Below are 26,395 nucleotides of genomic sequence, written 5' to 3' on the forward strand. Positions count from 1 at the left end.
TTCTTAAAATAAGTGCATTTGTTCTTGGATTGAGGACGTAAAAGATACATTTTGCCAATGGAACAAGACAATTTACACTTAAAATAAGAAAATACAATTGCATTGTCTTATTTTAAGTTAATATTATCTAATTATCTTATTTTAAAAGTAAAAATACTCATTCCATTGGCAAACTACCTCATTTACATACTCAAAATAAGGGTAAATACGCTTAATTTAAGAAATATTTTTACTTTTTTCTAGATCGTTTTTCCAGTGTATGTGTTTCTGAGAGTATACACTGGAAAACAGATCTAGAAAAAGTTAAAATGTCTTAAATTAAGTGTATTTACCCTTACTTTGAGTAGGTAAATGAGATCTTGAAAATGGAATTAGCATTTTTACTCTTAAAATAACACAATTAGATAATATGCACTTTGAAATAAGACATTGCAATTGTGTTTTCTTATTCTAACTGTAAATTGTCTTGTTCCATTGGCAATGTGTCTCTTTTACCTCCTCAATCCAAGAATAAATGCACTTATAAAAAAAAAAAGACTTAGATTTAGATTTTTTTCCAGTGTACTCATAAGGCAGACAAACATTTTTTTCTGATCGCTGCCATCAGACATCTTGTGTTGAATAGTTACACATCAGACACATCAATATTTCTCTTTAACAATGGATAACCAGGTCAAAAGGTAGGATTTACAGCTCTGACCTTTTTTTTTTTTTTTTTTACATTCCTAATATGTACATGTATACAGTAACAGTGAGGTCTGTACCCTCCGGCTTCAAGCCGTTGTGAGCATAGGTATTGGTTAATCAGTGGTGCTTCCACTTCTATTTGAAATAGTCGAGACCCGCTACCAAGAAGAACTTCTCCAGGAACAGCTCAGAGTCCAGGACGGCGATGTGGGCGGCGCGGCCGATCAGGGTGTTTGCTGTGTTCGGTAGGGCATGAAACACGTTCTGCCGGATCAGTCGGCACTCCTTGGCCTCCACAACTGGCTGAAGGAGGTTGTTGATCATCTCTGTGTAAACAGGCCCTTTAGAACAAAACAAGGAATGACACATTAACAACTTTTTACGGAAGATGTCGCCTTAAAAAAGTTAAAATACCATCTCTTTATGCAGGTTGTTTAAAGGTGAAATATCACCCAATGGCAATATTTAAAGACCAAACAACTAACATCAAAGGTTCAAACTATGTTTATAAATTTGGTGGGAAGCAGCAACTATGACACTAACCTTCCTTGCAAACACATTATACTCCTTTAACTGTTCCACATCAGACCAGCCCTGAATGACAGTTATAAATATATTATATGCAATAAACTAAGAGAACAGGGGATTTTTTCACCCCTGATAAACAACGCCCAACGACGTCCGATAATGACATCTCATAAAAGAGTACCCTAATATTAGGGACTATAAGCCGTTTCACAAGCTTTGAACCCTGCGTCTCATCGTCCGATGCCACTTTTTTGATGGATTTTTTTAAATGATTTTTTTGATATCGTAAGCACTTTATTTTTTGTTTATTCCACTGTTGTATCAACCTATTCTCATTATGAGTGCGTATGAAATCGTACGAAAAGTTATGCACCGTAATTTCGTACGTTTTGGACGTTTTTTTCGTGGTATGCGCATGCGCATCTGACGCACCATTCACGAATGTAGAATATAAATTACAATTAGCCCTAACCCTAACCCTGACCCTAATCCTAACCCTAAGATATAAAACAGAAAGCAACGTAGTTAGAGACATGAATAAGTGATTATTATTCTTAAAATGAGATAATTAGATAATATGCATTTTAAATAAGATGATGAAATTGTGTTTTCTTATTTTAAATGTTAATTGTCATTGAAAAGATGTTTCTTTTACCTCCTCAGTCCAAGAGCAAATGCACTTATTTTAAGAAAAAAAAGTCTATCTTTATCTAATCTATCTCTATCTAATCTATATTTTGGTTATTTTCCAGCGTAATCCAGGCTGCAGAAGGCTACCCATTGCACTTCAGCTATCCAGGAAACATATTTATAAACAACCGGAGCTTCAAACTGAATAGGTTTTGAGGACATAACAATGAAAAAAATTGTAAAAATAAAAAGTGTAAATAATAATATCACAAGGCAATACTAAAATATATTTACAGATAACATATCTTTGACAACCCAGGGTTATGGAGTTCCAAAATATCACTTTTTGACCTGTAGTTCTGTCTTTCAGGGCAGTTGTGCACATCTCTATCCTGGCTGAGTGGAAAGGAACATATCGGTCCTGAGGTGACGCGACCAGCACCACGTTCTTGAAGTACTGCAGCCCTAAAAGCCCCATAAAAGCATAAAACAAATGAAACGGCAGCTTGTTTTGAAGTGTTAGAGGCAGACAGAGGTAGGGCGAGATGAAGTAAGGGAAGAAATCAGTTGTAAAACATAAAGTACAATCACCAAGTGCAACAGGCTTGATATGATAAAGGTGTGTTGTTGCTTTTTTTTGTTATATACTGGCACGCTTTTAAGACACTTCAATGTTGAGTTGACAGGCCTTTGGATCATTTTGTCAGCCACAGCTCTGGGGATGTGTGTGTGTGTGTGTGTGTGTGTGTGTGGGGGGGGGGGGGGGGGGGGGGGGTAGCATTTTCAGGCTTATCTTCTTCATGCCTGTGTGACAAACGGCTGCTTTGTTCCGAGCCCTCAGTGGGGAGGCATCACGCAGCTCTTTGGTGTGTGTGTGTGTGTGTTTCCAAGCTGACACTCGTAGGATTTTGACAAACAAAATAGACAAAGTGACAACTTGGTTTTATGAATATTTGAAAAGAGTGCCTTTCAGGATGCCGCTTGTAAAGCGCGGCCGTCAGCATGCTGCCTTTGTTCGGGATGCATTCATATCGTACCTGGTTTCTGACTCAGGAGGTAGAGAAATGTTTTCCGCGGATCAACGTGGTCTCTGAATGTCAGCTGCAGCAAGGATCCAGATTTCTTCAACTTCTGCATCACCCAAAGACCTAATGAACAAACCCACAGACATAAAACACTTTACACTTTCTGATACTACACTCAGCAAAACAAAAACAAAACATTAAGCTTTTGGTTTTGCTCCAGTTTTTTATGAGATAAACTTAAAGATCTTAAAGTTTTTCCACATACACTATATAAGCATTTCCCTCAAACCAGTCTAAATCTGTGATAGTGAGCACTGAGACAATCTATGCCAACTCACAGGTGTGCCATGTCAAGATGCTGATTAGACACCATGATTAGTGCACAGGTTAGACCTCAGCTTCCCACAATAAAAGGCCACTGATAACTAGAAAGTGTTTTTGATCTTGTTTTGAGAAAAATCTTCTCAAAAGATCAATATTTTAAAAGAGTCTATTCTTGCTTAATATATTAATCTTAAAACCAGGTGCAAAATGCTTTTTGGTTGTTCTAAGTTTTTAATTGGTTAGAAGGAAAACTTTTGCAGAGTAGGAAATAATTTAGGATTGCCCCGATCCAATATTAACATTGGATGTCGGTTCAATATTAGCCAAAAACTGATAGCAGATTTTTTTCAGCCAGCATCTAAAATCGCTCATGACCAGGGGGACTGGAGACGCTTTGCTTTGCATTAAAGTAAAGATCAAATGTTATTTAGACTTTTTCTTTTTCAATTTAAAGTTAAAAGATTTAAAAATAGATTTTTGTTGATATGGGCCCACTGAAAAAATTCAATGGAAGTGTTTTTATTTTAAATTCTGTCCTTCTTTAATGTTTTGTTCCACTTATCCGTCAGGGTCCGGGTGTCTAGTCTATGAGCAGAAGGCAAGGTACACCTTGGACATAACCCATGTAGTAATAAAAGGCCACTGATCACTAGAAAGTGTTTTGATCTTGTTTTGAGTAGAATCTTCTCAAAAGAAGATCAATTATTTAAGAGTCTACTCTTGCTTAATAAATCAATCTGTGCTGCTTCCATCAACACCTTGGTTTATAGATGCTGGAGATCGATGGTCAGTTGTTTTCATACCTTCTGTTGCTGACTTTTGTTCCAATTGTTGGTGATATTAATTGACCAAGCCTTTCTCACATTCTACAGCAGGGCTAACCGATTAAAAATAAACCAGTAAAGATGCGGAGAAATTTTTAATTATAATCTTGTTACTTTAGACAGAATGTGTTTAGGTGTAGGTGTTTATGCGTTCTTGTTATACATTGAATTAAAAATAAATAAAATAAAATAAAAATTTTGAAATCTAAAGTGTTTTTTTAAGTAGAGAACAATTTCCTGATTCACATATTTTATTAAACACCAGAACTGAAGGTTTGTTTTCTTATCTTTTTTTCTGTCTTAATGTTGGCAGTGGGCTTTATGCTGCCCTGCAAGGCTTTAAACCTGGTTTGAATGGAGACTAAGCCATTCTAAAGCACATATCAAGGAGCTCATTTTGAGCCTGGATCCAGATTTATTTTTGATTCTGTTCATGGTGGAGAATCCTGCTTCACAGCAGCAGGTTGAGCCAAACATCCTCTAAATGTGCAGGGTCATCTTTGAGCACCATTTCACTTTTCTTTCACCAGTTCACCACAGTTCTTCCAGCAGTCCACACTTTCTCTGCTCTCTTTTTCTCATCATCTTCTCCTTATTTCCCATCGCCCGGCTTGCCACAGGTTTGCCTGCTGTGTCTAAAAGTAGCAGCAGCAGCAACCCAGACTGCCAGCAGCTCATTGGCTAATGTGTATCACGTGCGGCCTGGAGCCGGACGCTACGAATGGCTTTACCATATTAACAGGAGAAGAGGCGCAAGTGAAATTAAGTCACAGTCATTAAACAAAATGCAGTAATTTATAAATGTCTTAAATGAGGTTCGGTCTGGATTAGCCAGCAGGTAGGTCTGGATCAGCGGTCCGCTAATCCATGGCCTCTGTTCTACAGAAGAAAACAAGTAATAAAAACTGCTATGATTTGTGCTAATATTATACTGGCTAATATTCCGTTGGCCAATTCCCAAAGCTGTAATATCCGTATTGTTTTGGAAATTAAAAAGTTGCATCCAGACATCCCTGTTTTTAATTAACACATTAAATACATTTTGGTAATTTCTTAGCCTTGTTCATGTTCCCATCATTTCATGACATGGAAACCTGTCATATTTACAAAGATGTGTACATACAGATGAGCCAGCTGTGTTTCTGGATTTTGTTCCCCAGTGTGGAAAGGCGGCCCTACCTGTGCTGACCAATGTGCTGTTGTTGTACAGCGTTCCCAGGTGTGGACCGGACAGCGAGAGGAAAGTGTGCAGCTTGGGCAGGTAGCAGCGGAAGCGGGGCCTCGTCAGCACGGACCGGATGATGACGTTGCCCAGAGAGTGGCCGATGAAGCTGCAAGCCAGAGAGAAACAACTATCAGACAGAGAAACCAACACCTCAAGTGGATGGCTGCAAAAAATATCCTCCAGCATTGCTGACCCATGACACCACTCAGCAGCTTCACACAGCAGCAACTGGTAATTGAACATTCTCAAAGACACTGACAATTGAGCCGAGTTTAGAGGACATATGAACTAATAGCAGAGGGAAATGTTAGATTCATCAAGCTGTTTCTGTCACTTAGTTTAATTACTGTAATACTGCAGCCATGCTTACAATCCCTCATCTGTCTCCTTCCAAACTAAATATAGAGGTAATGTTGAGAAAAGCAGATGCTGCTGAGGCAGTCCGCTGCTTTCTGCCTTTGATACCAACTCTCAAGAGAATACGTCACAATAAAAGAGAGTTGGAGAAACTTAGGTGGAAACTAACAAAAAAAAAAAAACATAACAACAAATTGGCACATTGGGGGCAATTAAGAAAGAAGATGAATAGCTTAATTTGATTAGAGTTCGACAGCAAAGTGCTGCATAAAGGAACACGGTCTATCATGTGAAAGTCAGAGGCTCATTGGCAACATATGATAAGAGCTTCTCATCCATTTTCTGTCATTTATTCATACTAGGTCAATATATTTTCATACATACACCAATTCTGCTCCTTCTATAGGTCTGGCTTTAAAGTAAAGCTTTGCTGCCACCTGGTGGCCAAACACAGTTTTGTTAACTAAGTTTCAGAATGTGTTTAACAAAAGTGATTTTATAAAGACCAAAACAAACTAATGGAAATTAACAATGGGCTTTAAGATGTTGGTCACTCTCTCACACAGATCTGTTCAATTTAACACCTAGAAATTAGGACTATGGCACTAAGTTCAACCCTACCAAGTGTTGTGAGTGGATTTTAAAACAGCAAATGTGGGACATTTAGGATGCACTGCAAAAACGATCTAGAAATAAGTAAAAAATGTCTTAAATTAAGTGAATTTACCCTTAATTTCAACAGGTAAATGAGATAGTTTGCCAATGGAATGAGTATTTTTAGTCTTAAAATAAGATAATTAGGTAATATGCACTTGAAATAAGACATTGCAATTGTGTTTTCTTATTTTAAGTGTAAATTGTCTTGTTCCATTGGCAAAATGTCTCTTTTAGCTCCTCAATTCAAAAACAAATGCACTTATTTTAAGAAAAAATGACTTATCTAGATTTAGATTTTTTGCAGTGTGCTTATTAAAGGCACTGTTGACAGATTGGGCCTTTTCAGCTTTGCTTTTTTTGTTCCTTTAAACCCCTCTCCCCATCCGTCTTTATTGTGGCAACTATTTTTATGTAGTTTTTATACTATTTTCTATTAAAATCCTTTACCTTTTCTGATTTCACAGCAATGTGTGGCAGCTTGCTCATGACATGAGGGACTGGAGCAGCTTTGCCTTTATTGCATTTAAAAAAATATTGAATAATATTTAGACTCTTTTTTTTTCAAATTTCAATTTAAAGTTAAAAAGTTAGATTTTTATTCATATGGTCCCATTAAAAAATTCAATTGAAGTTTTTTTATTTTAAATTCTGTCATTTTTCTATGTTTCGTTCCACTTATACGTCAGGGTCTTGGTGTCCATCTTCCGCAGTCTATGAGCAGAAGCAATGGCGTAACTATCGGTTGGCAGAGAATGCAGTTGCTTAGGGGCCCCCGACCTTATAGGGGCCCCGTCACTGACACCTGGTTGGCCCCCTAAAAAATTGTGGACTTGGACATCTCTTTGCAGATGTAATGGTGCGAAAAATTCCTCTTAAACCCACCTGATACTAGGTTGACTGACTGGACCTTATTTATACCCCAACACATGGCCTATTGTTGTGTCGTTACGCCATTGAGCAGAAGGCAAGGTACACCCTGGACATAACCCACGTAGTCAGAAATTACCATTATAGTCATGATTTTGGGCAGTAGAAAAAAGCTAGAGTACCCAGAGAACACCCGTACAGGTACAGGGAGAACAAACTTCATGCAGAAAGAACACAAGATCTAACCTAAAGACAGCATTAGTGCAAAAAACTGCGCCACCATGCAATCCCTGCTTATCTTTCATTAAACAACAAGTGTTTTACGCTTTACATTGCAATGATTTATTAAATTTAATATTTTGCAACAAAGCGTACAAACAAACGAAAAACAGATGTGGATGTAATATCTTTTTTAGAATGGCGTTAGCTTTGGTAAAATCAAATTACAGATTTCCTTTTTTCACTTACTTCCTTGTTAGAAACCTTTAGCCACTGACCTTATCCTGCCAATGGTGAGATTGTACAGCTGGATATGCTGAATAATCTCATCCAGGAGCCTGTCTGTCATGGTGTCGAAATCCGCAAACGTATCCGCCTGTGGGGAAAATTACTGGAATAAACTGCACGGCCATATACGCGCACGGTGAATTGCTCTCTGATGTGACAATCATTGTTCTTCCCACCTGATTCCTCTCAGACATAAGAAAGTCAAGCCTGGATCCCGGCAGACCCAGCTCGATGAAGGTCTTGACCAGACGCAGGTCTGCGCTGTTACCTGCAGGAGAGAGAGGAGGTTCAGCTCAGGGACTTAATGAGGTTCGTTTGGTATACTGAAAGACATTTGCTTAGAAAAAAAGGAGGGCGGCTCACCATCGAGCCCGTGGACACAAACTACAAGATGTATGCCATCTTCGAACTCCTCATCGTCTTCCTCAGGAGGAAAGTAGGGCAGATCTGACGCGAGGAGAGGAACGTCGCTGTACAAGCTAGCCTGGAACTTTAATTCTTTCAGAAGGTCGTCTTTGGCTTTGTAGAAACTAGAGAAACAGGAAGAACAAAATGGTCCTGTAAAATCGGGTGGTTTACACACTAGCTGATGCCTAAATGTGGTCGAAAGGTTTTTGGGGTTGATAAAGGAGATTTAACATCTTTTTTTTTTTTTTAACAGTGTCCTGTCTGGCGATGTGGCAATAAGAATAATTGTCTTGATGCCAAAAAGAGCCCAACAGATTTTACTTTCACAAGTGGAGCAGTAATAGCCTGGGTGCCATTCCGAACTTAGTCCCGCCCACAACGTTTGAGGTCGGGAAGTTCGATCTGGCATTGCTCAGTAGTAGCGCGAGTATGATCACCCACTCTCGGGCGGGCCAATGAAATTGTCAGGGCGGGCTTTATACGATGATGGACAGATGATCAACAGTAACGTAATCAACCACGTGACCAAAGCGCGCATGGGTGACAACAACAATGGCTGCCGCTGGAGAGTTTAGGTGAGTAGATTCTGCTATTAGGTCTGTTCTAGAAGATATCGACAGCAAATTAATTTTAAAAGAGGAACAGAGAAACGTGATCAAGGCTCATCTTCTTATTCTTGGCGTGCAACTGCACGCTTTGATTTTTGTTGACAACACCTATGCATTGCTTAACATACGTCACGCACTCCGTTGCTCTTATTGGTTGTAGGTCTATCCAATTGAGTGCAAAGGCATTTTTTTTCCTGGTTCGTTCGAAACACGCCCCATAATCACAGCTCTATGGAGCAGTATCAGACTCATATTCTGACTAGAATTGAGTAGGACTACGTCAGGCTAGAGCAGTATGGCAATTGCCATATTGCTACACTTGTTTCATGCATATAAATTGCTTTATTATAATTATAATTATATAGCAGAAAAACAGAAGAAAAAAAAAAGAGAAAGAACATCTTTTTTTTTTTTAAGTTTTTACGGCAGTAGTGGCTCATCTTTATGGACAGGAAAGGGCGCACGAGAGAGATGTGCGGGAAAGGACCATAGGCCGGATCCGAACCCGGGTCCCCTGCGTGGAGGACTAGGTTCTCCATACATGGGTCGTGTGCACCATCCACTGTGCCACCAAAGCATCCCCCCCAAATTATTTAACATCTTTATTTGACTTAAAGGAGAAGTTCGCTTTTTTACACTTTAAGCCCATTTTCTGTAGTGTCCAGGATGAAATCGAATGATCGACACCAAAAGTTTGACAATTGCTCCTGTCTCTGCTTTTTGGCTCATTTAGAATCACCCCCTGGCTGCTTTAGAATGGCTTGCATAGAGCATGTCCGATAATGTCCTTAAAACAACCTTAAACGTTCTTTTTTTAAAATATGCTACTCACCGTGTCGTCAGCGCTGTTCAATGACGTTCCAAAAAAAGTTTCGTGAAGAAAAAACCTTCCTGTAGTGTTTTATTTAGCATTTTGTAAATCCCATTGAGTTCTGTAGGAATAGTCAATATTCCCCTGCCACCGGAAACGGAAATGGGGCCTGTTTACACAGTTGTAGTCTTTTCGCTTCACTCTGTGTACTCCGACGTCGAGAATCAAGAATCCACCTTTCGTATTCCATTTTCAGAGTTTTTTAAAGTGTTTAACAGAGACGTTAGCACCTCGATGTCGGAGTACACAGAGTGAAGCGAAAAGACTACAACTGTGTAAACAGGCCCCATTTCCGTTGCCGGTGGCGGAGGGATATTGACTATTCCTACAGAACTCAATGGGATTTACAAAATGCTAAATAAAACACTACAGGAACGTTTTTTCTTTACGAAACTTTTTTTGGAACGTCATTGAACAGCGCTGACGACCCGGTGAGTAGCATATTTAAAAAAAAGAACGTTTAAGGTTGTTTTAAGGACATTATCGGACATGCTCTATGCAAGCCATTCTAAAGCAGCCAGGGGGTGATTCTAAATGAGCCAAAAAGCAGAGACAGGAGCAATTGTCAAACTTTTGGTGTCGATCATTCGATTTCATCCTGGACACTACAGAAAATGGGCTTAAAGTGTAAAAAAGCGAACTTCTCCTTTAACATGAGTCAGTACCTGTAGGCCAAGAAAGGCTATTTTGGAACTTTTGAACAAGATAAAGACAGGGACTCCACAATCCTAAATTTTAATAAAAAGTAGTGTTGCACTGAAACATGAAACATCCTTAGTTCAACCTTGTTATTTTTTTAGTCCAATATATTCTTTTTTGTTTCTGCATTTTTTATTTGATTTTTTTTTTCCTACTAGCTTTGATTCTGTTTTATTTTCCTATATTTTAATCATGTAAAGCACTTTGCATTGTCTTTGTACTGAATTGTGCTATACAAATAATTTTGCCTTGCCTTGCCTTGCCTTGCACCGATGCCTTTTTTTTTTTTTTTTGGTCCTGATACCGATACCCGATACCTGGCTGTGCTGTATTGGCCCATACCAATACCATACCGATACCATCTGTTTGAAATTGATGTGTGTTTCTATATGAAGAACTGCATACTACTTGGATGTAAGATAATTGCCATCATGGCTTTGTCAAGCTGCTGTCTACCTTTGTAAAGCAGGAAAAAGACTAAAACAAAGTGAATCCAGTAGAACTTTTTATTGCCTACCTGGAATGGGTGACAATAGTTGAATAAACTTTCGGCTCTCAAAATGTTATCGTTGCCCTATTTGTTGGTACTCGCCGATTTTATCTGCGCAACGCTAATAAAAAGGCCTCCATAGATGTTGAATATTTGAGGGGTGTAGTTTTATTAAACTTTCACTTAAAATGTGAAAAAACACCGCGCTTGCATTCTACTTATTTGGTAGCACAGTTCTATTGCCCACTTTGAGGTGAAGCAAAGCTTCTAAGCAACATTTTCACACTCCTAAATAAGCTCTTTGAAGTTGGGGCCTGTCATCCCGCCAGGTTCCAGACTCCAGCTGCACAGGAGTCAAAACAAATCCGATTGCACTTCCTAAACTCACAGCTAATCAGGGAGGATTTGTCTTCACGCTCTTTGATGTGATTTAATACACTCAGGAGGCGTTTCACCTCTTCTTGACTTTCCCTCTTCAAATTTAGCCCCCTCTTCATTCTGTTGTGCTAGACTTTCCAGGTGGGAGTAACTGCCAGCTCCTATAGCAGACGTCAGCCTCCTTCTCCTGCAGTGTTTGATGCACTTTTTTATAAAATTTAATTTCTAGGCTTTGATGTTAGTCATTTTGAATTTCCTCTTGGACAACATCAAATAAGCAAGATAATTAGAGCTTGGCTGTTATCGCTGTAGCAGTGGGTATGACTCAGATTGGACAGAGGACCCTTGTGTTCTGAGAAGGCTGCAAGTTCAAATCCCACAGCCTGCCATTCTAGGTCTCGGAGCATCAAACTTGCTGCAGATTATTCTTTGTAAACATTAGTTAGGTCTTAAAAAACACCATTACACAGTGACATTATTTGATATTTATACCTTAGTAACTTAGACTGCATACAATTATGGCATCCAGCTAGCGAAGTATTTGTTAAAGTTTTCTTAGAAGGTTTGTTTTTGCTTAGATCTTTAGTAAAAATAGCTTTTCTGTGCATGAGTATAGTTGGTAAACAAGCCGAAACTGGAGGTGAATGAGTGTTGAACTCCGAGCGCAGTTGCACTAAAGGTAGCAGTTCAGCAGTATTTAAGCTGTATCAGTATCTGTCTGTGTCAACTAATGGCGCCCAGTGCTGTCCTTCTATTTAGGCTCAAAGAGGATGATCAAAAAAATATCAGGATGGATACTTAAAATATATAACCCTACGTGCGTTAAGTTATAGGTCAGAGGTCACAGATTAGCGGACCAGGGTCTAGATCTGGATCCACCTGCTGGCTAATCCGGAACAACCTGATTTAAAACATTTATAAATTACCACATGTTGTCTAACTTCACTTGCGCTACTTCTCCTGTTAATAAGGTAAAGCCGTCCGGGTCTGGGACCAGGCTACACGTGATACAGATTAGCCAATGAGTTGGGATGAATAGGAGGCAGATTAATTATGAAGCTCCTCTGCTGTGGAACCAACTATCAGTTTTAGTCCATGAGGCAGACACTCTTTCTACTTTTAAGGGTAGGTTTAAATTTAAATTCAATTCAGTTAATTTCTATAGCGCCAATTCACAACACATGTCATCTCAAGGCACTCTACAATTCACCAGATCATCCAGTCAAATTAATTCAAAGTTTTCTATCTAAGGAAAACAAGTGGAAAGCATTGAATCATTGACTCGAATGCAATCCCTCACACTAAGCATGCTTGTAGCGACAGTGGAGAGGAAAAACTCCCTTTTAACAGGAAGAAACCTCCAGCAGAACCAGGCTCAGTGTGAGCGGCCATCTGCCGAGGCCGACTGGGGTTCAAGGAGACAGAAGCAGAGATACAAAAAGCAGCTGTAAAAGGCGACCCCGTCCAGGAAACACACAGCCAGGCAGACGAGCTCCGAGCCAGCTTCCATGTCAGAGGATGAAGAGAGCACATCCAGCCAGTCACGGTCAGAGAAAAAGGACTACACTGAAAAACAGGCCAAGCATCTATAAACAAATGTGTTTGTGGAAGCAGCACAGCTGATATTTCTCTCCAGAATGGAGTCACAGCCAAACAGGAAGAGACCAGATGAAGCTACTATGAGAAAAAGAAGAGAGAGCAGAACGTTAGAGATTTAATTAACAGATTCTGCAGAGTGGGAGAATGTTCCTTTTTGATAAAGCTTATAGTCAGAGTGGCTCAGGTTATCCTGAGCTATCTCTATAGTTATGCTGCCATAGGCTTAGACTGCTGGAGGACATAGGGACCCCTGTTTCATCTTTCTGTTTCATTCTATCTCTATTCTCCCAATCTGCATAATCTGTTAGTTCAACTCTAATAATCTGCTCTCTCTGTTTTTGTCACATAGTAGCTTTGCCTCGTCTGTTCCTGTTTGGCTGTGACACCGTCCTCGAGACAAATATCAGCTATGCTGCTGCCATAAACACCTTTGCTTATAGAGCTGGCTCAGAGCTCATCTGCCTGGCTGTGTGTTTCCTGGACGGGGCCGCCTTTTACAGCTGCTTTTTGTATCTCTGCTTCTGTCTCCTTGAACCCCAGTCGGCCTCGGCAGATGGCCGCTCACACTGAGTCTGGTTCTGCTGGAGGTTTCTTCCTGTTATAAGGGAGTTTTTCCTCTCCACTGTCGCTACAATCATACTTAAGTGTGAGGGATTGCCTTCGAATCAATGAGTCGATGTATTCAACTGGTTTTCTTTAGATAGAAAACTTTGAATCAATCTGACTCTATGATCTTGTGAACTGTAAAGTGCCTTGAGATGACATGTGTTGAGAATTGGCGCTATAGAATTAAACTGAATTGAATTGAAAGATGACCTTGCACATTTTGAGTATGTTTGGCTCAGCCTGCTGCTGAGGTAAAGCCTTGCAGGTCAGCATAAAACCCACTTCTCTGAAAAAAGACAGAAAAAACAACAAACTGTGTTTTATAAAATATGTGAATCAGGAAATTGTCTATATACCAAGCTGAACAATTGTTGTTCTATACTTCAAAAAACACTTTAGATTTTAAAATGGAAAAATGTCCTAATTTTTTTATGTTTTTTAATAAAAAAAATCAATGTATAACATGGATGCATAAATACCTGTACTTTATTTCAGTGTTAAATGCTGTTTAAAGTAACAGATTATAATTAAAAATGCCTCCAGACCTTTACTGGTTGTTGATTTTCTTTATTTGGACCCCGCTGATTTTCAATTGGTTACCCCTGGTCTAGGCTTAGACTGCGACATTTTAACACGACAATATGCTTTGATCTAAACTGTCTCATTTTAGCTCTAGTTAATTTTTTTTCTCCTACTGGATAACAAACCTGCAACACAGTTTGGAGGCTTATAAGGTCCTGGCCTGATCTTCAGAAGTTTCATATGCGCAGACCAGGTATTTAAGAAAGGTGCAAAGTGATTTGCATTTGATGTCCTGCAGGCAATGTGCGCACATTTTCTTTTCTATTTTAGAATATTATTATGCAGATAATATTCTAATATCAAACTGTGCAAATTCATGGGTGAAGGATATTAAATTTAAACATTTACCACATGCAAAGCAGTTTTCAAAATCGTACTTCTAAAAGTCAGGAGCAAACTGACATGCAAAAATATCAAAAAAATTAAATTTTCGTCAAGAAGGAGGCTTTGGTATGAGTACAAAAAGGATGGAGGGAGATTTTTCTTATGTGCTCAGAGAAAACAGCAAAGTTTTTCTAAATTTCATTCCTTGATTGCATATTTTTTCTTTTACAGATTTTCATTTAGAAAATGTGTTGTTTGATTTCAACAATAATGGAAATATATACATAAAACAGCAAGGTGTGACAATACATAGCTGCAAAAAGGCACAATACGTTTTAATTTGGCTGCTTGCATCATACATGGGAAATAATTTGGACATTACTTATTATTCTGCAGCTATCTATGTTTAAAAATAAAAATAAAACTGCTTTAAATGTTTAAAAAACAATGTTTGCTTTTTTATTTTAAATTTCTCCCGATAAATTTGCCAAGTGTTGTAACTCACTTCAGCATCCGTTCGTTGGTTTCCTGATCCATGGTTAAGGGGCTGTGTGAAGATGAGGAGATGATACCGAAGGAGCCCAGTGGCTGATGGGTAATTGGTGAGGAACTTTGTCGAGCAGATATTCCACTGATAGAAGGAGAGTCTCTCAGGACGGAAGAAAACGGCAGACAAGTCGGAGCACAGGACACCGACATGTTTACCACCTCCACCATCTTCTTATTCACGAAGGCCAAGCCGGAGTTGGGAATTCTCGAGGGTTTATTCTGACAGTCCAAAGGATCTTTATCACTTGTTGATGCTCTATTGAGGGTAGCAGGTGATGTTATTTCCATGGCCTTCAGCCCTGTGAGGTCACTTGGTCTGATGTTGCTCCTGCTGGTAAGATTGTTGGACTGTGACGATGTCAGGGGCATCTGTGAAGGATCCAGACTTCCCTCATCAATGTCTCCCTGCTCACTCTGATGAAAACTCTGACAATCATCTTTGCAGCTACTTCTGTCCTGCTCCGGCGGACTTTCACACACACATGGTTTGTTTTGGCAGCTACAGGGAGCTATTTCTGATTCCTGGAGATGCACATCTTCCACCGAAGCACTTTCTCTACTCATGTGTGATTGATGTTTATTTTCATCCAAACTGCTTTCAATGACAACACTCGTCTGTACATAAAGCTTTTCTCTAGAGCTTGGGGAAAGTAACACATCAGACGCACCACTTAACACCGACTTTCTTCTGCAGGTCTCTGGCAGATCCTGCTGAGAGTTTGAATTTGTAGAGCCCATGTCCATATCAATGTGGTCGGTGTTTATGCTGAGCGGAGGCATCTCTGCCTGCTCTAATGCCGTTTTAGTGTTCATAGTAAGAAAATCCTGGTGCTGTACTGCTCTCATTCTTTCTTTTTCCAAACTGATAAGAACCTGATCTTCCTCTGCATCTTCGGGGCTACTTATTTGCGGTGCAGAGACAGACTTGGTCAGTTTGCTGAGTTTCCTCTGTTGCTGGTCCTCTTCGTAAGGCAACGAGCTAATTGAGGTAAGGGAGGCCTGTATGCCTCCACTCGGTAGGCTGCTGTTGCTCTCCATTCGCAGGCCTTCCAGGCAGCTGCGATGGACTGGGTGGTCGATCACCATTTGCTTTGGGATCTCCCGCTCACTAGAAAAATCTAGAGATGGTCGTTCACGAAGTGCAGCTTCCACAGGCCATGCCACCGAACTGGGCTCGCTTTCAATACCCGAATCTGAAATTACAGATGATGACCGCTTCATGATCTTTGAGCTTCTTAAACCTCCACTGGGAGTCATTTCTCTTCTGATGTCTCCTGCTAACGGCAGTAGAGCAGGACTAACAGTGGAGGTCAGCAGGCTGTTCATGGGAGCGTCTTCGCTGTCATCGTCAATAGACTGATTCAATGGTAAAGCGCTGTCACTGTCCTCTTCAGTGTTTTCTTCTTCTTTTGTTGCACTAATGTTACTATCAAAAGGTATAGAGATATTTTCTTTTCCATTGAGAACAGGAGATTCCTTACCACTGTCCGTACAATCAGTGAGGAGATTAATTTTAGAGGAAGGATCATCTTTAATATATGTAGCCGTATCAGTGCCTTGACTTTCTTCTGGTTCCTTTAAGTTCTGTTCTGAAACCTCAGAATGTTCCAGACTCTGCTCTGCCGGGTTTAGAGCACTGCTACAGACAATGTTATTTGGACTACAATTCGCTATGTCTGGGTTATGCTCAGGCAGCTCCCTGCATTCTTCAGTCTCCAAGGAATGCTGGGATAACGCTGGCGATATGGCTTCAATGCTGCTATGAAGAATCCTTTGAGCAGGACACTGGACGGGTGACTGTAAGCCAATTCTGTCTCTAGTTGGCACATGTGATACAGCTTCTGCAAAACAAAACAAAAAAACACAATCTGTATAAATAGCCCCATTTACACTACCCTGTGAAAACCGATCTGCGCCGAGTTCGGACTGAGCTTGGATCTGTTAAACGTGTCGAACTTGGTTCCTTATGACCGTTTACACACCATGCTAGCATGGTTCCTCGCCTCCTAGTCACGATCTTCTGTACTACTGCTCTCTAAAACAAGCAAATCAACATGGCAGAGGCCGTAGCATTCAGGAAGTTAGATTGTAATTGTGATATTTCGTTGTTTGCGGAGAGTCATAACCTGACTCCGCCAGATGGATTTGCTCCGCATATCCATCTGGAAACCTTCCGTTGAAGTAATTTTGGGAAGGGGCGAAAATACTGGTTAGCTGATTGGCCTATTGGTGATAGACGGGCTAAATAAACCAATCAGATCAACGAAGCATATGACGTACTAACAGATGACGACAAAAACACAACCACAAGCCAGGGTACTCTTGCCGAAACCAGTCGGGAGAAGAGCAAAAACATCTTTTCCTCTGAGAAAAGCCTCCAGAGCAGTGTTTTGCTCTTCTTTCTGTGAAGAAATACTCTGTAATTCCGATAAAACTTGCTCGATAGCCACGCTAACGCTAGTTTCATCAGCTGAAGCCGCCATGTTCTTTAGACTGCACTGTCGTGCTTCTCGTTGCGTCACACCTCAACCCGCCTCAAAGCCAACGCTGATTGGACGTTCGTTTGGTGAACGACTCCAAATTTTCTTTAATGGAGAGTCTCCAGACTGATTAGCGAGTGAAACCTAGAAAGCTCACCATATCAGGATGGTCTCACAAAGCTAGGAGAGTCAGGCGAAGAAGGCAGCTTTTTGTGAATTTACCTGACATAGTCGGCTTTTGGGAAGTAGATACGACAAACGATAGTCTAATCAGGGCTTACAGACCCAGGAAACAACGACAGACGTTGAGGTTAATCTCACTGCTAAGTAGAATCATCACCGGAAATCGTGAGGCACGGTAGGGAAGCTAGTATTTTCATGAATGGCTGAAATTTCATAATTACAGAGGCTGACTGGAAGGAGATGACGCAGTCTGCTCATGCACTCTTTGTTATCTGAGAACTGAGCCAGAACTGAACCGCACCGAGCCCTATTGATGAACTAGTACCAGGTTAGCATGGTTTGGTTGTATAGCACGTTCCAGTTCAGTTTTGCATGCGATTTATACTCTTCAGTTATATCGGTTACCGTGCACACAAGAAAGTGTCGGTTTCGAGTGTAAATGGGGCTAATGCTTCCTGTATCACATACAGGCTTAAATAGGAGGCAAATGGGACTTTCGCTTAGAGGTTTTGACACCTATTCAGGATTATTTGTCAATTCTGTCATCTCGCACTGTTGCCTCTGAAAGGAATAGTACACCCAAAACATGATTAGCCTTCATTTTCTACTCACCCCCATGCTGAACAACACTCTGGAGTACTTTTTTGATATCTCAAATGCATCTGGAGATCTGGGAGGCTTCTTGCTGTCTGCTGACATTCAAATAATGGAGGTCTATGGTGCCCGAGGCAGAAAGGTCCATAAAAGTCCACAAAAAACGTGTCAATATTCCTCCATACTGCTCGTCCAATGTATTCCAAGTGTCCTGAGTGGGTAGCATCCAGAATTTACTCGAAACGAAGTCATTTAGAATGTTTTTAGAGCATAAACAGTAGTGTATAGGATTTCCTGAGCGCGCGCAGAAGCCGGCAGACCAAACCAGATGAAAGTGCGCATTCAGCGTCTGCTCTGCCAATAATGCAAGCGTAGAAGAAGAAATGTGCTGTTTACCTGTGCAAAGAAAGAAACAACGAAAGAAAAATGTCTGAGGACTTCAGTGTTGAGGAAGAGCATGAGTTCTTTGCCGAGCTGAATGCGCTGGTTTGGTCTGCCGGCTTCCGTAGCGTCGTGAACTTGCAGGCGCGCGCTTTCAGGAAATCCTATACACTACTGTTTATCCTCTAAAACATTCTAAATGACTTTGTTTCGAGTAAATTCTGGATGCTACCCACTCAGGACACTTGGAATACATTGGACGAGCAGTATGGAGGAATATTGACACGTTTTTTGTGGACTTTTATGGACCTTTCTGCCTCGGGCGCCATAGACCTCCATTATTTGAATGTCAGCAGACAGCAAGAAGCCTCCCAGATCTCCAGATGCATTTGAGATATCAAAAAAGTACTCAAGAGTGTTGTTCAGCATGGGGGTGAGTAGAAAATGAAGGCTAATCCTGTTTTGGGTGCACTATTCCTTGAATAAACCCTGTTTTGCTGTTGCCGTGACCCGCATCACTGAGAATTTAGAAAGGGAATGCTTGCTGTAGAACCTGTGCTACCTGTCTGCAGAGAATCAGCATATCTGTCCTCAAAGATGATGGGCAAACTATTCCAGTCTCCATCAATGTCCAGGCACTCGACAGGTAAAGGAGGCATTTTGGTCAAGTAGTATGAGCTACGGACTTCTGCAGCTATCTTGCCATGTCTGTTGATTCTAAAAAAAACAAAAATAACAACAAGAAATGTTTAAGAAATCTAACAAACTCTCTCAGCTCAAATCAGCAGCTTTATGAAAGTACATAAACTTACAGCTCTTCTTGAAATGTCAGACAGACCTCTTTTGGGTGTTGAGTGAAGAAATATGCCTCAGAGAACCTTCTCACCTGGTATTTCCAAACACAAGAAAGAAAAATATTTTCAACTCAGTCTCTATTTACCGTCTTAAGCACAAGAGGTGATTAAAATAGAAGCAAAGAGAAAAAAATCCAGCCCCTACAGTCTGTGCAACAGAGCAAATCTTTGTCTAATTAGAAATGCATCAACTCTAACAGTAAGTGAGCATGACACCCAGATCACCGCCAACACACTTTCTTGTGTATTTCCTTTGACAGTAATTAGAAAATAAGTGTTAATTGAAACCCTAACTCTCCCAGAGAGAAGAGGCATGACTGTACCCTCCTGGGGTAATTAAATACAGAGGCCTACATGTTCATTGTTTGCAGATAAGTGAGATAAAACAGTGAAGCATAATAAAGTCCTATGAGCTACTGCAGTGAGGAACATACGGCTATCCTATTTTACAGTCCAGTGATCAGAAAGAAATTACTCTGGACACTACATTAGCCTGACTAGATGGATGGCTTTAGCTACTGGATCCAGGCTGTTTCTCAATTTTCTAATAAGCCAGATATTCTAGTATTTCTGAAAAGAAGGCATCAGTGAGACTTTCTATAACGCATTTAATTTTCATTATATATTTTATCATCCGTAGTTATTGGAGGTGCAAAGATGTTTCTATTATGAAAGTTTATTTGCTTTTGTTCTGGAATTAAAGATCCTTTATTTGTCAGCTGAACATTTCAAGGGTTCAGGTTTCTTTTGGGTAACTGAGAGCATGCTGGAAGTAAACAGGGCATTTAGCAGCTACAGGTTTATCACTGTAGACAAGTGTACTGACCGCCCAACCTGTTGCTACACATTGCTAATATTTTTTTCATTATTCCCTATTACACTACTATATATTTACATGCATATACGGATAAAAAAATAAATAAAAAATCTTGTATTGCCTTAAAAGAAATTGGAGACACCATCAGGCAGTCCAGACTGGATTTTTTTATTCTTGTCAAAGTGTCGAAAAACGGTGGTGCATGAGCATCTTTCTGCATGGTTTTGCCATTGGTTTGCAAAACCAGTGACCTGCCAGGCTTTACCTGGGCCCTAAGCATTGTTTGTTTATCTTAAATATATATTTTATACACCGGTTAAAGTGATACAAAAGATATAAAAAAATTAGATTACATTAGATGAGCTTTATTGATCTCATCGCGGAGAAATTCACTCGTCACATATTGGCATAGTAATTAAAAAAGGTGCAAACAAGGAGGAAAAGGTGCATTAGGAATAAAAAATAAATACAAATAAATTAAAAAATAAATAAAAATAAGAAATAAAAAAAAAAATCCAAGGGAGTAACACAGAGATTTGAGGTGACATATGTAAAATCAGGATATCTTATATACAGTTGGATTGACTTTTACATTAAAGTGTACCGGTAGTAGGTGAGGAACAACGGTGAGGTAGTGGTATGACTATTATGTGCCACACAATTTTTCAAACCCATTTCTTTGCATACATTTTCCGAGTTGTATCATTGTGTGATCATCCCCTACGAGCAATAAATATGGCAGGCCATTTTAACATAAAAGCTTCTTATGACTATGCGTAATTACTTGTAAGTTATCAAACAGAGTTTTGACAAAGAAAAACTACATTTTGACTGCCCTAAATGATACTTTAAGATATCAGAATTCTTATTATGACTAGTGAAAATAACAGTTATTTTCATCACATTATGGAGAATCAAAAAGCCTTTTGAGGTATCTTGAATGATCTCACCTTATTCCTCATTTAAACTGTGACATATCTGGAATTGACATTTATGCACTATTTTTGCACGCCACGTATCACTTTACTTGGATTTATCACTTTACTTGGATTTTCACTTTATTTGGATTTAGTTTTTTACATATGCATAGATATACGTACAGATATATATACAGAAGAGCTATATGTGTATATATTTTATCTCTTTTTATTCTTATTTTTTTATCTTTATTATATTGTATAGTTGGATGTGTGTATATATTATATAAAACTGTAACTGGAGCATGTAATAAAAGTAATTTCCCTCTGGGATTATTAAAGTATTTCTGATTCTGATAGTCATTGTAACTCAAAGTTAGTCAAAATTATAATTATTATCTGGATTACGAAATAACCAAACTCACATTGGCAAATTGTCTCACTGAACTGACAAAATCAAGGGAAAGAACACTTATTTCAACAAAAATTAACTTACTTGAAATTAATAAATGTAATTTATGAGCTTCATTTTTTTTATAGCGACTAACTAAAATAATAAAAAAAACATTTTATTATTTAGTTTTTTTCAGATAAACCTGTTTTTTCACACAAAAGGGATCATATCAAATATAATCTGCACTCGCTTCTATTACACAGTAACTCAGCAAGATGTCATTGGCGGATTTCTTTTTTTTATTATTATTTTGAAACTCACCCTAAGTGTGTGATGCTCTTGGGTCAGATAGGACAGGATGTAGGGGTTGAGCACGGCGACTTCCAGGAAATGGCTCCACAGCTCAGCCAGCTGGGAGCATAGCTGGCTCACGTCCCTGCTGATCTGCTCGGCTACTTTCTCATGGCCCTCCTGCAGCTGAGAAACATGCATTCATCTAATTTAAACCAGAATCAGCAGGAAGGTCATCAGCAGTACAGCTTGGATCAATCTATTTTAGGAGCTGTGTGTTTCCTGCTCAGCTCACACCTATTAACATTATATGTCCTTTGATGAAGCTCGTTTGTGTGTAAGAAACAGCTCGACCACATAGTTAGTTAAAATCACTATGATGAAAAATAGAGCACTTTGATCAAAAGTGACACATTTTGGCTCCTTGGCATCAAAAACCAGCAGATTTAGAAGCAAGTTGGGAAGAATAATCTCTGCCGCTCCCATGTGGACATAACTCCCTACCTAGAGTAGAGAAAAATAACAATTCCCCTCTAATCCAGAGGGTGGCAGCAGTGGTACTTTTAGCTGTTATCTTTTTTTGACATTTTGATTGTTAGAATATCAACAATAAACAGACAAAAAATGCACATTGGTTAATTAATCACATCATTAAAGATGCTATTTAAATATTTCTATTTTTTGTGCTTAATGGAGGAGAAGGGAAAGTTAATCCTCTGCAAAAAAGTCTTCAGTGTAAAAAACAAACAAACAAACAAAAAAAACAAGAACAATTAATCAACTCAAAATTATGCAAAACAATAAATGATTAATTTAGACAGCATTGGTGCACAAATGTGTAGCTTTATCTATAAGGACTCAGTGATTATCTGATCTATCTGTATGTCTGTCTATCTCACTAAACAGCTATATTCTAAAATGTAGATGTATGTTAGTTTTTGGACTTACCTGTAACTCTATGGAGAGCTGATTTAGGATTTCTTCTACAGGCAGCACCTCTGTGGAAAATAAAGTATTTGCAGAGATTAGTGGAAAGAAACCGAGCAGGACGATAAATTGACTTAACATTTGTCCAAAGTAAAAGATCAAATTACTGTAATATAAATCAAATATTTGCAGGTGTTTTGGTAATACTGCCTGTTTCTACATCTAGAATTCTGTTTTATATTCATAACTGTTATTTTTTTAACTAAACCCTTTAATTTATCTTCTCTCTCCTCACTGTATTTTATTTTATTTTTTAACATGACTGTTCTTTTATCTGATATAGTGAAGTGAAGGGATCTTGGACAGAGGGAAATTAATTTTTTCTTCAGTCCCTCTGTATGTATTCAGCATTTTCATTGACTTCTGTTTTTTAATGGACACTTTTGTTTGTTTTATCTGTTTGATTTGTTTGGTTTTTATCTCTTTTCTAATTGTTTTGGCTCAGATTCCAGGTAAAGGTTCTAGAAACGATCCATCATCCTACAGATGGCTGTAATATACTGGCAGGAAGAAACACATGAAAAATATCCTAACAGAGCTGCTGGTAAAATTTTCCGACACACCTCTGCTGTAAACTAATAGTATCCCCATCTGAAATTAATATCGGATATCCGTCCGATAGTAGCCAAAAAAAATAATAAAAATCAGATTTTATTGGCCGGTCCCTAAAATCTCTGATATTTTCATGCTGAGAGAAACACCCTGCTTCTGTTAAAAAAAAGGGTTGGTTGGTTGTTGACTTTTGTTCTTTGTTTCAGTAATATTACTTGATTGGGGCTTTTCTTACATTTTACAGTATAAAATTAGTAATAAAAGCCCGTATGATTCATGCTAATATCGTATCAGTTCAATACTGGTATCAGGAAATTCTCAAATCTGCAATATTGGATATTGAAATAATTGTATCAGGACACCCCCTGCTATAAACCTGAGAACCCAAGAGAAAAAGGAGAATGTCAAACAAAGAAAGACAAAGAAAGAAAAAGACAATTAGAAGAATTGTATTTATACAATAATGTTAAGGTTTTGGTGCTCAGAACTGGTTAGGAAACATTAGCGCTGAATTTTATTTTAATATGCATGAACAGATACATGAGAATCTGAGCCAAAATAAGACACAGCGCATCTGACTGCGCAGCAGTCTGGGTCGTGGACCTGAAGACCTTTTAAGATGAACTGGTTTGGGTCAGAAACAGGTGAGCCTCTGATGATGCAGGTAGTTTAGTTTCTTCATTTGAACTTCCGCTGAGGCTTCATAATAACCAACCGAGAATCCGGCGGGACTTTAAGATGCAAGCTAACAAAAAGGCAAAAAGAATTGAAGCCAAAAAGACCCCATTGGTCATGATAGGCGGCTAACCAGCCCACTTTTATGACCAATGGGAGTCTTTTTTTAAAGACTCCAGTGATCTAAAATGCATTATTAAATTATTAATTTATTCTACAAGATTAAAATAATCCCAAAATAAATTTGCTCTCCATGAAAATTAATAATTTTCCCTTTTAAGGGGAGTGGCAGCCTAGTGGTTAGCGCATAGAGCTTCGGAAAAAAAAAATAGAATGCATACTATGGGACCAGTCTGACAATCTGAAGTAGAATAAAAACATCTCAAAACCAAAATATTCAAAATCAGATGAAATAAGTCATTCATAATCTTTCAATTTGAGAAAAAAAAGAAAATCAAAAAAAATTTATTTATTTTTTTAAAGATGAATGTTCCTTTATCTGATGTAGTGAAGTGAATGTTAAACTCTGACAAGTGTTAAAAATGAATCATTGATGTTTATTTTCTTCATAATTGAGCATCATATAAGGGATCTTGGACAGAGGGAAATATAATATATATTTCCTTCAGCATTTTCATTGACTTCTGTTTTTTAATGGACACCTGTGTTCGATTGTCTGTTTAATCTGGTTTTTTATCTCTTTTCTAGTTGTTTTGGCTCAGATTCCAGGTAAAGGTTCGAGAAACGATCCATCATCCTACAGATGGCTGTAAGATACTGGCAGGAAGAAACACATTAAAGATGCCATAACAGAGCTGCAGATCTCTGCTGTAAACTAAGGATGCCCCCCTTAACTGACACTAGCAAGACTCGTAATGGATTTCCTTTAATCCTACAGAATGAAAAAAAAAATAATAAACTGCATACTATGGGACCAGTCTGACAATCTCAAGTAGGATACAAACATCTTTAAAGCAAAAGACGTGCATGTCCTGAACCAAAATATTCAAGATCAGAGGAAGTCCTTCCTCATCTTTCAATTTGGTAAAAAATAAAATAAAATAGAAAAAAAATCAAAGTCATTTTTCATTTTAAGGCCTTTAGTTAACCATGATGGCAGCATGATGGAACTGTGGCGAGCTGATCCCAGACTCCATAAAAGAAACATTTTCGCCTGGATCCTTCATTTCTGGCATGTTTGGGTCAAGTTTGCAGTGACTCACAAATCAAAAGCACATTAACTCAGGTTATCTTTGTCTGATAATTACATTGGTTTGATAAAAAAAAGAAAACATACCTTAAAGGAGGGGAACTCTTTTGATTTCACTATAGGCTTAAAGGAATAGTACACCCAAAACATGATTAGCCTTCATTTTCTACTCACCCCCATGCTGAACAACACTCTGGAGTACTTTTTTGATATCTCAAATGCATCTGGAGATCTGGGAGGCTTCTTGCTGTCTGCTGACATTCAAATAATGGAGGTCTATGGTGCCCGAGGCAGAAAGGTCCATAAAAGTCCACAAAAAACATGTCAATATTCCTCCATACTGCTCGTCCAATGTATTCCAAGTGTCCTGAGTGGGTAGCATCCAGAATTTACTCGAAACGAAGTCATTTATAATGTTTTTAGAGCATAAACAGTAGTGAATAGGATTTCCTAAAAGCGCGCGCCTGCGCGCTCACGACGCTACGGAAACTGCGGCAGACCAAACCAGATGAAAGTGCGCATTCAGCATCTGCTCTGACGATAATGCAAGCGTAGAAGAAGAAATGTGCTGTTTACCTGTGCAAAGAAAGAAACAACGAAAGAAAAATGTCTGAGGACTTCAGTGTTGAGGAAGAGCATGAGTTCTTTGCCGAGCTGAATGCGCTGGTTTCTTAGGAAATCCTATACACTACTGTTTATGCTCTAAAAACATTCTAAATGACTTAGTTTCGAGTAAATTCTGGATGCTACCCACTCAGGACACTTGGAATACATTGGACGAGCAGTATGGAGGAATATTGACACGTTTTTTGTGGACTTTTATGGACCTTTCTGTCTCGGTCACCATAGACCTCCATTATTTGAATGTCAGCAGACAGCAAGAAGCCTCCCAGATCTCCAGATGCATTTGAGATATCAAAAAAGTACTCCAGAGTGTTGTTCAGCATGGGGGTGAGTAGAAAATGAAGGCTAATCATGTTTTGGGTGTACTATTCCTTTAAAGGAGTAGAACTCTTTTGATTTCACTATAGGCTTAAGTGCAGTTATACTACAGGAGATGAACCTTTATTTTTTTTGGAGATAGTTACAGGTATTTGAACAAAAATTTAACTTAAATCTGTACAAAAAAAAAACAAGAATTGAGCATCCAGTTAAAGAGTGGAGGACGTTCTTTTTTTCAGGTGGATCATCAAAATAATTCGTCCTCCTAATTGTCGATCATTCTGGTGATATGTTTACGTAAGGCAGACCTTCGTGCTCATCCTTATAGTAGCTAAGTTGCGAATCTTCTTTTAAAAATAAGCTTGAGCGATGC

At 38.9% G+C, this 26,395-nt stretch overlaps 1 protein-coding gene across 1 annotated transcript in view; it reads right to left on the reverse strand.

Moving 5' to 3' along the window:
- Positions 1-676: 676 nt before the first annotated feature.
- Positions 677-26,395, reverse strand: part of fam135b (family with sequence similarity 135 member B) — a 101,848-nt gene continuing 76,129 nt past the window's right edge. The window contains exons 9-20 of the mRNA XM_038281754.1: positions 22,605-22,654; positions 21,687-21,842; positions 19,196-19,269; positions 18,946-19,100; positions 14,702-16,586; positions 7,995-8,161; positions 7,808-7,899; positions 7,622-7,719; positions 5,198-5,349; positions 2,883-2,993; positions 2,197-2,310; positions 677-1,028 (exon numbers count right to left, since the gene is read on the reverse strand). Of these exons, the coding sequence (XP_038137682.1) occupies positions 823-1,028; positions 2,197-2,310; positions 2,883-2,993; positions 5,198-5,349; positions 7,622-7,719; positions 7,808-7,899; positions 7,995-8,161; positions 14,702-16,586; positions 18,946-19,100; positions 19,196-19,269; positions 21,687-21,842; positions 22,605-22,654 (3,260 nt within the window). The 3' untranslated portion in view covers positions 677-822. The remainder of the gene's footprint in view (positions 1,029-2,196; positions 2,311-2,882; positions 2,994-5,197; positions 5,350-7,621; positions 7,720-7,807; positions 7,900-7,994; positions 8,162-14,701; positions 16,587-18,945; positions 19,101-19,195; positions 19,270-21,686; positions 21,843-22,604; positions 22,655-26,395) is intronic.

The sequence above is a fragment of the Cyprinodon tularosa genome, unplaced genomic scaffold (assembly GCF_016077235.1).
Source record: "Cyprinodon tularosa strain WSP-4 unplaced genomic scaffold, ASM1607723v1 ctg175, whole genome shotgun sequence".
Taxonomy (NCBI): Eukaryota; Metazoa; Chordata; class Actinopteri; order Cyprinodontiformes; family Cyprinodontidae; genus Cyprinodon; species Cyprinodon tularosa.